General features: G+C 48.5%; 1 protein-coding gene across 1 annotated transcript in view; it reads right to left on the bottom strand.

Annotated features, from left to right (window-relative positions):
- The window catches only part of LOC129708029 (dynein axonemal heavy chain 3-like), a 426,708-nt gene that overhangs the window by 23,465 nt on the left and 390,627 nt on the right, over positions 1 to 12,616 (bottom strand). Inside the window, exons 74-76 of the mRNA XM_055653570.1 lie at positions 10,807 to 11,067; positions 9,375 to 9,467; positions 1,097 to 1,195 (exon numbers count right to left, since the gene is read on the bottom strand). Of these exons, the coding sequence (XP_055509545.1) occupies positions 1,097 to 1,195; positions 9,375 to 9,467; positions 10,807 to 11,067 (453 nt within the window). The remainder of the gene's footprint in view (positions 1 to 1,096; positions 1,196 to 9,374; positions 9,468 to 10,806; positions 11,068 to 12,616) is intronic.

Below are 12,616 nucleotides of genomic sequence, written 5' to 3'. Positions count from 1 at the left end.
ACACACACACACACACACACACACACACACACACACACACACACACACACACACACACACACACACACACACACACACACACACACACACACACACACACACACACACACACACACACACACACACACACACACACACACACACACACACACACACACACACACACACACACACACACACACACACACACACACACACACACACACACACACACCAACATACCCATCACACAGATTTGGCATTGTGTACAGATTTGCAAGTGGAGTTTTTGATCGCAGAGTGATGAGTATAGACTGTGAAGAGCAGTGGTTCCAGCAGGGGTCGCTGTCATGCAGCAGCCAAGCAGTGGGTTTGCAGCTTTCCCACATGAGCAGAGACCAAGGAGTCACAGTCTCAGAGTCTAAGGACTGAGACAAAAATACCTTTCTTCCTTCAGGGCGCGGTGAATATTTGTGGGCCTGTACAGGTCACAGCCAAACAAGTACAGGTACAGGAACCAGAGCACTGGTTTTATAAACTAGGGGTTGTGAGTAAAGGCACAGGGTGGCTCAGCGGTAGAGTTGCTGCCTCACAGCGCCAGGGACCCGGGTTCCATCCTCACCACAGGTACTGTCTGTGCGGAGTCTCCCCATGACCTGCGTGGGTTTTCATCGGGTATTCTGGTGTCCTCCCACATTCCAAAGATGTACAGATTTGTAGGTTAATTGGTAAAATTGTAAAATTGTCGCTAGGATAGTGTTAGTGTGCAGGGATCGCTGGGCTGAAGGGCCTGTTTCAACGCTGTATCTCTAAACTACACTAAACTAAAGGCGGATGAGGAAGTTCTGTAACACACTGTAACACTCACTCTCTGTCATATCGTCCCAAATTCCATCCATAGTTTAGTTTAGATGCTAGGCATTGATATGGCAGAGAGTGTGTGTTGCAGAACTTCCTTAGTTTAACTAAACTAAAGTAAAAGGAACTAAAAGGTGAACAAGCCCATTTCACCAGCCAACTCTCAGCTGACTGCAGATTCACCCCAGCACCCAGTTCCGCTTTGAAAAGGCTGAGGAGAAACCCGTGACACAGCTGCAGGGAGTGGGCTATTCCTCACCGTCACATCCTCAATTTCAAAGTCAGGAGGTATTTTGGACAGAATATCAATGGCCAGCTCCTGTACGATCTCAGAAGATGATCTGGCTCCTCCATTCACCTGAGGAGAGAAGGTGGGTCAATTGGAGATCATCATTGAAGCACAATGGCTGTAGTATTTCCACCCACTGGGCACCTTCAGTAATGCACACTCTTCAACAGTACACACTAGATACACACAGATAGGTGGGACCTGCAGATGCTGCTGCATGGAGACTTATCCCTGGACCATACACCAATGAAGGCAGACACAAAATGGAGTAAGTGATCACCACTGGCAGCATTTCTGGAGAGAAGGAAGATACATTTACAGTTTAGTTCATTGTCACGTGTCCCGAGGTATAGTGAAAAGTTTTTGTTGCGTGCTAACCAGCCAGCAGAAAGACTATACATGATTACAATCGAGCCGTTTACACTGTGTAGATACATGATAAGGGAATAATGCTTAGTGCAATGATGGGTGAGGTTTTGGGTCAAGGCCCTTCTTCAGACTGGTGGGAAGGAACTGCTGATGCTGGTTTACACTGTAGATAGATACAAAATGCTGGAGTGTCTCAGGCAGCATCTCTGGAGAAAAGGAATGGGTCATAAGGAATAGGAGGAGAATTAGGCCATTCGGCCCATCACGTCTGCTCCACCATTCAATCATGACCGATCTATCTCTCCCTCCTATCCCAATTCTCCTGCCTTCTCCCCATAACATCTGACACCTGAACTAATCAAGAATCTATCTATCTCTGCTTTAAAAATATCCACTGACTTGGCCTCTACAGCCTTCTGTGTCAAAGAATTCCACAGATTCCCCACGCTGGTGTGGTGAATGGGTGAAGTTTCGGGTCGGGACACTGCCCACACGATGCACGGCTGAGCTCACTTTGGCCTTCCTCCACAGGGTGGGACCAGAAGGGAGCTGGGGATGTCCAACTGGGACCTCAGTGCACACCAGACCTATTTATTTTCACCATTTTTCTACTTCTGTGGTAAATTGGATTAGTAAGTATGCAGATGATACTAAGATAGGTGGTGTTGTGGATAATGAAGTAGATTTTCAAAGTCTCCAGACAGATTTAGGCCATTTGGAAGAGTGGGCTGAAAGATGGCAGATGGAGTTTAATGCTGATAAGTGTGAGGTGCTACATCTTGGCAGGACAAATCAAAATAGGATGTACATGGTAAATGATAGCGAATTGAGGAATGCAGTTGAACAGAGGGATCTAGGAATAACTGTGCATAGTTCCCTAAAGGTGGACTCTCATGAAGATAGGGTGGTAAAGAAAGCTTTTAGTGTGCTGGCCTTTATAAATCAGATGTAATGTTAAAATTGTACAAGGCATTGGTGAGGCCAATTCTGGAATATGGTGTACAATTCTGGATTCCAAATTATAGGAAAGAAGTCAACAAAATAGAGATAATACAAAGGAGGTTTACTAGAATGTTGCCTGGGTTTTAGCACCTAAGTTACAGAAAAAGGTTGAATGGTGGCTGATTAGGAAAAGGGGAGATGCAACGAGACCTGGGTGTCATGGTACACCAGTCATTGAAAGTAGGAATGCAGGTGCAGCAGGCAGTGAAGAAAGCGAATGGTATGTTAGCATTCATAGCAAAATGATTTGAGTATAAGAGCAGGGAGGTTGTACTGCAGGGTCTTGGTGAGCCCACATCTGGAGTATTGCGTACAGTTTTGGTCTCCTACTCTGAGGAAAGACATTCTTGCCATAGAGGGAGTACAGAGAAGGTTCGCCAGACTGATTCCTGGGATGTCAGGACTTTCATATGAAGAAAGACTGGATAATACTCGCTAGAATTTAGAAGATTGAGGGGGGATCTTATAGAAACGTACAAAATTCTTAAGGGGTTGGACAGGCCAGATGCAGGAAGATTATTCCCGATGTTGGGGAAGTCCAGAACAAGGGGTCAGAGTTTAAGGATAAGGGAGAAGTCTTTTAGGTCTGAGATGAGAAAATCATTTTTTTACACAGAGTGGTGAATCTGTGGAATTCTCTGCCACAGAAGGTAGTTGAGGCCAGTTCATTGGCTATATTTAGGAGGGAGTTAGATGTGGTCCTTGTGGCTAAAGGGATCAGGGGGTAAGGAGAGAAGGCAGGTACAGGATACTGAGTTGGATGATCAGCCATGATCATATTGAATGGCGGTGCAGGCTCGAAGGGCCAAATGGCCTACTCCTGCACCTATTTTCTATGTTTTTAAGATAGGTCTTTATTATTTGGAGCGCAGAAGGTTAAGGGGGGACTTGATAGAGGTCTTTAAAATAATGAGAGGGATAGACAGAGTTGACGTGGATAAGCTTTTTCCATTGAGAATAGGGAAGATTCAAACAAGAGGACTGATTTGAGAATTAAGGGACAAAAGTTTAGGGGTAACATGAGGGGGAACATCTTTACTCAGAAAGTGGTGGCTGTGTGGAACGAGCTTCCAGAGGGAGTGGTGAAGGCAGTTTCGTTTTTATCATTTAAAAATAAATTGGATAGTTATATGGACGGGGAAGGAATGGAGGGTTATGGTCTGAGTGCAGGTATATGGGGCTAGGTGAGAGTAAGTGTTCGGCATGGACTAGAAGGGCCGAGATGGCCTGTTTCCGTGCTGTAATTGTTATATGGTTATATATGGTTCTGCGTCGTGCAGAGGGTTGTGTCTCTCTAACATTTTCCACGTGACGCCTCGGAGACCGCATCATTGGAGTTCCATATATTCACCATTTTTCACTAATTTTCTAAATGTCTTTCAAAAGTAAAAATGATTCACTTTTGTCCTGCTTTCACTCCCGGGGGTCAGATACTATTCCTTGGGGCGCAGGAGGATGACGGGTGATATAGAGGTGTGTAAAATCGTGAGAGGAATAGATCAGGTAGACTCACAGAGTCTCTTGTCCAGAGTAGCGGAATCGAGAATCCAAGGACACAGGTTTAAGGTGAGGGGGGAAAGATTTAATAGGAATATGAGGGGTAATTTTACCTTCCCTGGGAGTTCGGCTCAGTGATCGTCACAGCCGTCTACATTCCACCGCAGGCGGACACCGACGTGGCACTATCGGCCCTACACGATGTGCTATGTCGACATCAAAACAAGTAGCCGGATGCGGCTATGGTGGTGGCTGGAGATTTTAATAAATCAAATCTCAAGAAGGTCATGCCGAACTTCTACCAACACATCCCGTGTGCCACCAGGGGGGAGAGAACTTTGGACCACTGCTACACACCGTTCAGGAAAGGCTACAAGGCCATTTCACTCCCTCCCCTAGGAAAATCTGACCACGCTGCTATTTTCCTGTTGCCGGAGTATAAACAGAGGATAGTTCGGGAAGCGGTAGAGACGAGGGACGTAAAGCGGTGGTCTGACCAGTCAGAGGCCATGCTGCAAGATGCACTGAGTGATGTCGACTGGAATATGTTCCAAGCAAGTTCCAGTGACGTCAGTGAGTTCGCGGAAGCAGTCACGGACTTCATCGCAACAATAACCGACAACATCGTCCCCACGGTAAGGGTAAGCACCTTTCCGAACCAAAAACCCTGGGTCTGTTCATGTGGCCTTGAATGCTCGTACCGCTGCCTACAACTGGGGCCTGGCATCAGGAAACATGGACGTCTACAAGGCAGAGTCCTGCCGACTGCGAAGGGCGGTGAAGGACGCAAAGAGAAGGTACAGGGACAAGATGGAGTTACAGATGGAGCAGCAGGACACCAGAAGCCTGTGGCAGGGGTTACGGATTGTAACCAACTACCGGAGCACCCCATCCTCATCCGCATGTGCCGGCACCTCCCTAGCTGATGACCTGAACTCCTTCTACGCTCGTTTCGAGATGGGCAACACCACTCCAGGTCTGCCGACTATCGAGAATACCGCCAGCGGGCTGGCTACCGAAGCTGAAGAGACCGCGAGGAATGTGCACACATTCTCGCTGTCCGAACACGACGTGAGGAGGGCACTGACACGGGTGAACACGAGAAAAGCTGCAGGCCCTGATGGCATCTCGGGGAGAGTACTCAAGTCCTGTGCTATGCAGCTAGCTCCGGTGCTCACTACAATATTCAACCTCTCCCTGGACAAGTCCGTGGTTCCTGAAGAAGGGTTTCGGCCCGAAACGTTGCCTATTTCCTTCGCTCCATAGATGCTGCTGCACCCGCTGAGTTTCTCCAGCTTTTTTGTGTAACCTCCGTGGTTCCTGCCTGCTTCAAAAAACCTGTAATTGTACCGATACCAAAAGATGCCTCCCCAGCCTGCCTGAATGACTACCGTCCGGTGGCCCTTACCTCGGTAGTCATGAAATGCTTTGAGAGGCTGGTGGAGAAACACATCTGCGCCTCCCTCCCTCGGAACATGGACCCGTTGCAGTTTGCATACCGTCCGAACAGATCCACGGATGATGCGGTCTCCCAGGTCTTGCACACCGCACTCTCTCATCTTGACAGCCAGAAGGGGGGCTACGTGAGGATGCTGTTCATAGACTACAGTTCAGCCTTCAACACGATAGTCCCCACCAGACTGGCCAGGAAGCTACTGGAATTAGGGCTCAACACCTCCCTGTGTGCCTGGGTCCTGGACTTTCTCACCGCCAGGCCCCAGGTAGTCAAGATGGGAGGGAATACATCGTCGCCCCAGGGTTGCGTCCTCAGCCCCCTATTGTACTCCCTGTACACACATGACTGTGTGGCTAGGTTCAGCTCCAACTCAATAATTAAGTTTGCTGAAGACACTGTGGTGGTGGGCCTGATCTCAGACAACGATGAGAAGGCCTACCGGGAGGAGGTGGCTGATCTAGCACTCTGGTGCTAGGACAACAGCCTCCTCTTGAACATCAAAAAAACTAAGGAGCTGATCATGGACTTTAGGAGGGCACATCATCCGAGGACGTACACTCCATTGAGTATAAATGGGGATCCTGTGGATAGGGTGAACTGTTTTAAATATCTGGGAGTCCACATCTCCGAGGATATGACATGGGCATCACACGCCTCAGCACTCGTGAGTAAGGCAAGGCAGCGCCTTTACCACCTCAGGCAATTGAGGAAATTCAGAGTGTCTCCGAGAATCCTCCAGTGCTTCTACGCAGCGGCGGTGGAAAGCATCTTGTCCGGAAATATTACCATCTGGTTTGGGAATTGCTCTGCCCAGGACAAGAAGGCTCTGCAGAGAGTAGTGCGTTCGGCCGAACGCACTAAGAGAACTTCACTAGCCCCCCTGCAGGAACTATACATCAGGAGGTGCAACTCCACAGCCAATAAAATCATGGGAGATCCCTTCCATCCATGCAACGGACAGTTGCAGCTGCTACGGTCAGGCAAACACCTCCGTTGCCATGCGGTGAGAACGGAGAGGTTGAGAAGGAGTTTCTTCCCAGAGGCCATTTGAACTGTAAACTCCTATCTCACCAGGGACTAACTTTACTGAACGTTTTTCCTTCCAATATTTAATATGTAAAGAATATGTGTGTGTTTATGATTGTGTTTATAGTTTGTTTGGTTGTTTGTTTGTTTGTTTGTCTTTGTCTTTTTGCACAAAGTCCGCGAGCATTGCCACTTTTCATTTCACTGCACATCTCGCATGTGTATGTGACGAATAAACTTGACTTGACTTGACTAATTTTAACCTCTCAGTAGAGTGTATGGGACGAGCTGCCAGAGGAGGTAGTTGAGGCAGAGACTATTGCAACGTTTAAGAAGCAATTAGACAGGTACATGGATAGGACAGGTTTAGAGGGATTTGGGCCAAACACAAGCAGGTGGGACTAGTGTAGATGGGACATGTTGGTCGGTGTGGGCAAGGTGGGCCAAAGGGCCTGTTTCAATGCTGTATCACATAGAGTGGAGGTTGGCCAATTCTCAGAATGGACATTTGTGAAGGCCTTGTGGGCCGAAGGACATGGTGCTGTGCTGTGCTGTTCTCTGTTCTATGGCAGATGTGGGAAATAAGGGCAATGGAGATCTGGGGCAGAAGCTGAGGACTGGGACAGAATAGGGCAGCACGGTGGCGCAGCGGTAGAGTTGCTGCCTTACAGTGCCTGACATCCCGGTTCTGTACGGAGTTTGTACATTTTTCCTGTGACCTGCCTGAGTTTTCTCCGGTTTCCTCCCACAATCCAAAGATGTACAAGTTTGTAGGTTAATTGGCTGGATATAAATGTAAATCGTCCCTAGTTGTCAACAAAATAGAGAGAGTACAGAGGAGATTTACTAGAATGTTGCCTGGGTTTCAACAACTAAGTTACAGAGATAGGTTGAATAAGTTAGGTCTTTATTCTCTGGAGCGCAGAAGGTTAAGGGGGGACTTGATAGAGGTCTTTAAAATGATGAGAGGGATAGACAGAGTTGATGTGGACAAGCTTTTCCCTTTGAGAATAGGGAAGATTCAAACAAGAGGACATGACTTCAGAATTAAGGGACAGAAGTTTAGGGGTAACATGAGAGGGAACTTCTTTACTCAGAGAGTGATAGCGGTGTGGAATGAGCTTCCAGTGGAAGTGGTGGAGGCAGGTTCATTGGTATCATTTAAGAGTAAATTGGATAGGCATATGGATGAGAAGGGAATGGAGGGTTATGGTATGAGTGCAGGCAGGTGGGACTAAGGGGAAAAAAAAATTGTTCGGCACGGACTTGTAGGGCCGTGATGGCCTGTTTCCGTGCTGTAATTGTTATATGGTTCTATGGTTATATGTGTGTAGGATAGTGTTAGTGTGTGGGGATGGCTGGTCAATGCAGATCAGGTGGGCTGAATGGCCAGTTTCCGCGATGTATCTCTCAACTAAAAAAAGATCAGTAGATGACCGCATTGAACAGAGGAGCTGTATGGCTTACTCCTGCCCTACATTGATGCCAGACACATCCCTTGGATTGAACACAGACCAGTGATTCAACGAGAAGCTTGGACTGCCGTCCAGTTGAATGCTCAGGCTCGTCTGGTCATGGGTCTTCCAATGCCCCATGACCTCTGACCAATGTTAACCAGCTCGTCGGAAGCAGGATCCCGACCCAAAACGCCACCCGTTCCTTCTCTCCAGAGATGCTGCCTGTCCCGCTGAGTTACGCCAGCACTTTGTGCCTATCTGCGGTGTAAACCAGCATCTGCAGTTCCTTCCTACACATAATCAATTCTTTCATTAACGTGTCATATTTCTCTTTAAAATTTAAATGATGCATTTTTATCCTGCTCTCACAGCCGAGGGTCGGAGCAACTCTACCGCTGCACCAACGTGCCACCCTCAACTTACAGAGGATGTGCCAGATCTGGCGGGTGGCAGACTGTCCCCAAGGGTCTGGAGAAAGCTGGCGGGCGGTATGTGCTAGGTAGGCAGTGCCGGGGGAGAGTGATGTCGACAGGGAGATAGATGGGCAAGCTTTTCGGTAGGCGGCGCGACTCTCGTCAGCAGCGGCCTCTGCAGACTGTCTGCGTTTTTATTATTTTTTGTCTATGTCTTTATGTAGTTTTTGTTATTTTTTGTTGGGGTATGTGTGTGGGGTTGGGGGTGGGGTGGGAGGGAGGGGGTAACTTTTAAATCTCTCCCTGCACGAGAGACCCGACCTTTTCTTTGTCGGGTCTCCGTTGTCGTTGGGGCTGCAACGTGGAGCGGCCTCCAACAGGAAGACCGGGGGCTCTGTTGCCGACGACTCACCTCACCGTCGCGGAGCTGGCCGTGTCCAGAGCGGGTGGAGCGGTGGTGGAGCGCTGCTGCTGCTGCGGCCCGACCTCCGGAGATTCGGAGGCTGCAACTGCGGGTCTGGCGGACGGCGGCACCGGGAGCCCGCGGGTCCCTGGAGGGAGACCGCTTTTCAGGGCTCCCGCAACAGCGACTTCTCCCGCCCGAGTTGCGGGGTTGAAGAGCTCCTGGAGCGGGGCCTCACAGCACTGCCCCGCGCGGCTTGGAATGGCTGCGGGACTCTGCGAGCGCACGCCGGGGGCACCAACACCAAGACCCGGTGTGCGACCTTGCACCACCCGGCGTGGCTTTAATGGCCGCGGGACAATCGCCATCGCCAGCCGGGGGCTTTGACTTTGACTCTGACATCGCGGGGCAGTGCTGGGGTGGGGTGCAGTGGAGAGATAAGTTTTTTTGGCCTTCCATCGCAGCAATGTGATGGATGTTTATGTAAATTATGTTGTGTCTTGGGTCTATTTGTTTGTAATGTATGGCTGCAGAAACGTCATTTCGTTTGGACCTCAAGGGGTCCAAATGACAATTAAATTGAATCTTGAATCTTGAATCTTGAATCTTGAATCTTGAAGCTCACCTCTCTGGGGAGTGTGGTCAGGATGCCGTCAAACAGCTTCTGTGCTTCCTTCTGCTCCTTCATGATGTTTGCATTCTCGTGCAGTCCAAAGACCTGCCGGGAGACAAACTCTACTTAACTGTTTGTGATTGGCGACATGGTAAATCTGGCAAACATTGTCACGTCTGGTGCAGGATTGGAGATGACCTGCCCAGTTATCCCAGTGACCACACGCCCACAAACCCTCCCCGCTACACACGCCAGGGTCATTTACCCAAGACAATTAACCTACAAACCTGCACGTCTCTGGAGTGTGGGAGGAATCCGGAGCACCCGGGGAAAACCCACGCAGGTCACGGGATAAAGAACAAACTCCGTACAGGCAGCACCCGTAGTCAGCACTGAACCCGGGTCTCTGGCGCTGTGAGGCAGCAACTCTACCTCTGCGCCACCGTGCCGCTCTTCTCCCTAGTCTCCTCCCCTCTCTCCTTCTCAACTCTACCTCTCTATTTCTTCTCCCCTTCTCTTGCCTTCCCATCTTTCCCGATTCTCCTCCCCTCTCCATCTTTTTGCCTACCTAACTTGCCCTATCCTCTCTTCCGACTCTCCTACCACTGCACCTCTCCCTCTCTACCTCTGCCCTCCATCCCCTCCCCTCCCCTCCCCTCCCCTCCCCCCCCTCACCCTGGCTCTGTTCTGTAATATAATGGTCAGTCTGGCCTGTCAGCGGGGGGTAAACAAACTTCTCCATGTGACCGTGGGGTTTCACCCCGACTACTCACAACAACAAGGTGGCAAGGTGGTGCAGAGGTAAAGTTGCTGCTTACAGCACCAGGTTCGATCCTGACCCAGGTTCGATCCTGACTACAGGTGCTGTCTGTACGGAGTTTGTACGTTCTCCCTGTGACTTGCGTGGGTTTTCTCCGGGTGCTCCGGTTTTCTCCCACACTCCAAAGACGTACAGGTTTGTAGGTTAATTGGCTTTGATAAAAATTGTAAATTGTCCCTAGTGTGTAGAATCATGCTAGTGTGTGGGGGTCGCTGGTCGGCACGGACTCGGTGGGCTGAAGGGCCTGTTTTGACACTAAACTAAACTAAACTAAACTAAAAATAGAAACAAAAAGCTGGAGTAACTCAGCGGGCCAGACAACATATTTGGACAAAAGGAACTGGTGACGTTTCTCAGACTGAAGACGGGACTCAAGCTGAAATGTTACCTATTCCTCTCCTGAGATGCTGCCTGTCCCGCTAAGTTACTCCAGCTTTTTGTGTCTATCTTCGGTTTAAATCAGCATCTGCAGTTCTTTACTAAACTAAACTAAACTACAGTAAACTAAACTAAACTAAACTAAACTAAACTACAGTAAACTAAAGTATACTAAAGAGGACTAAGGTACACTGAAGTAACCGACCCGATTGCCCAGTGTCCAGGTCTGGCTGCCCCATGCAGTACCTCAGGGTCAGCGTTGAGAGGCAGCTGCTTTATGTAGTCCAGGTAGCCTTCATAGGAGCTGGTGAGTGGGGAGAAGTAGGTGCCACTGGGTGAGAAGTTGTAGTGTGTGTCAGTGAGGAGGCGCTGACAGTAGAAGTTCTGCAGGAGGCTGAGCAGGAGGCGCCGGTCGTGGTCATCAGTGACACGGCCCCCGTAATTACACTCGCCGGTCAGGTAGGTCAGCGCCTCGAACGGGACCTGGCTGTACTCATTCAGGAAGATCTGTGGGCACAACGCCAAGGACAGGTCACACTGATTCCTCTCCAACAGCACTCAACAGGCAAGAGGGGATTATTGTCATGTATCCCAGGTAGAACAATGACATTCTTACTTGCAGCAGCACAACACAATATGTAAACACACTACAGGGTAAACAAGATACAAATAATTCATTAGCCCCGTATGTAAGATCATACAAAGAAACATACAAATACATGCAAGAATCCCCTAACAGTTTGGACTGTTCGACCTGCTGCCCTCTGGAAGGCGCTATAGGTGCATCAAATCCAGGACAAACAGACTCAGGAATAGTTGCTTTCCGAGAATTATATCTACCATAAATTCAAATTCACACATGCACTGACTACACCGCCCAACACGGACTTCCATCTGTATATATGTATATATGATATATGTATATATGTCCCCCCCCCATCCCACTTCTGTTTTTTGTTTTTTTTCTGTTTCTTGTTTTTTTGTGCTAAATTGTATGTATGCACTGAGTACGAGCAGCTTTCAGTTTCACTGTACATGTATAGTGACAATAAATGGCATATCTATCTATCCATCTAATGGGAGTTATCTACAGGGCCCCAAACAGTAGGGTGTTTGCTGAATCATACACCCTACCGGATGCTGGATGTAGGGTGCATGCTGCATCAAGAGTTACAATTGGCATGTTGTGAAGGTAATGCTATGGTTGTTATGAGAGATTTCAACATGCAGGTAGACTGGGACAATCAGGTTGGTACTGGACCCCAAGAAAGGGAGTTTGTAGAGTGCCTTTGTGATGGATTCTTAGAGCAGCTTGTATTGGAGCCTAGCAGGGAGAAGGCAATTCTGGACTCAGTGTTGTGTAATGAACCAGAGTTGATAAGGGAACTTGAAGTAAAGGAGCCATTAGGGGGTAGTGACCATAGTATGATACATTTTAATCTACAATTGGAGAGGGAGAAGGGTAAACCGGAAGTGCCAGTATTAAGGGGACTATGGAGCCATGAGGGAGGAGCTGGCCAAAGTTGACTGGAAAGAGCCCCTATCGGTGATGACAGTAGAACAACAATGGCAGGTATTTCTGTGAATAATGCAGAAGATGCAGGATCGGTTCATTCAAAAGAGGAAGAAAGATTCTAAAGGGAGTAAGTGGTGACCGTGGCTGAGAAGGGAAGTCAGGGAGAGTATAAAAATAAAAGAGAAGAAATATAACATAGCAAAGATGAGCGGGAAGCCAGAGGATTGGGAAACTTTTAAAGAGCAACAGAAGGTAACTAGAAAGGCAATACTGGAAAAAAGATGAGGTACGAAGGTAAGCTAGCCAAGAATATAAAGGAGGACTGTAAAAGCTTCTTTAGGTGTGTGAAGAGAAAAAAACAGTTTAGGCCAAAGTTGGACCCTTGAAGGCTGAACAAGGTGAATTTATTATGGGGAACAAGGAAATGGCAGACGAGTTGAACAGGTACTTTGGATCTGTCTTCACTAAGGAAGACACAAACAATCTCCCTGATATAATAGTGGCCAGAGGATCTGGGGTGACGGAGGAACTGAAGGAAAT

This window comes from Leucoraja erinacea, chromosome 22, assembly GCF_028641065.1.
Source record: "Leucoraja erinacea ecotype New England chromosome 22, Leri_hhj_1, whole genome shotgun sequence".
Classification (NCBI taxonomy): Eukaryota; Metazoa; Chordata; class Chondrichthyes; order Rajiformes; family Rajidae; genus Leucoraja; species Leucoraja erinaceus.
Note: the sequence above shows the minus strand (reverse complement) of the source record. Positions and strands in the feature narration are given on the sequence as shown.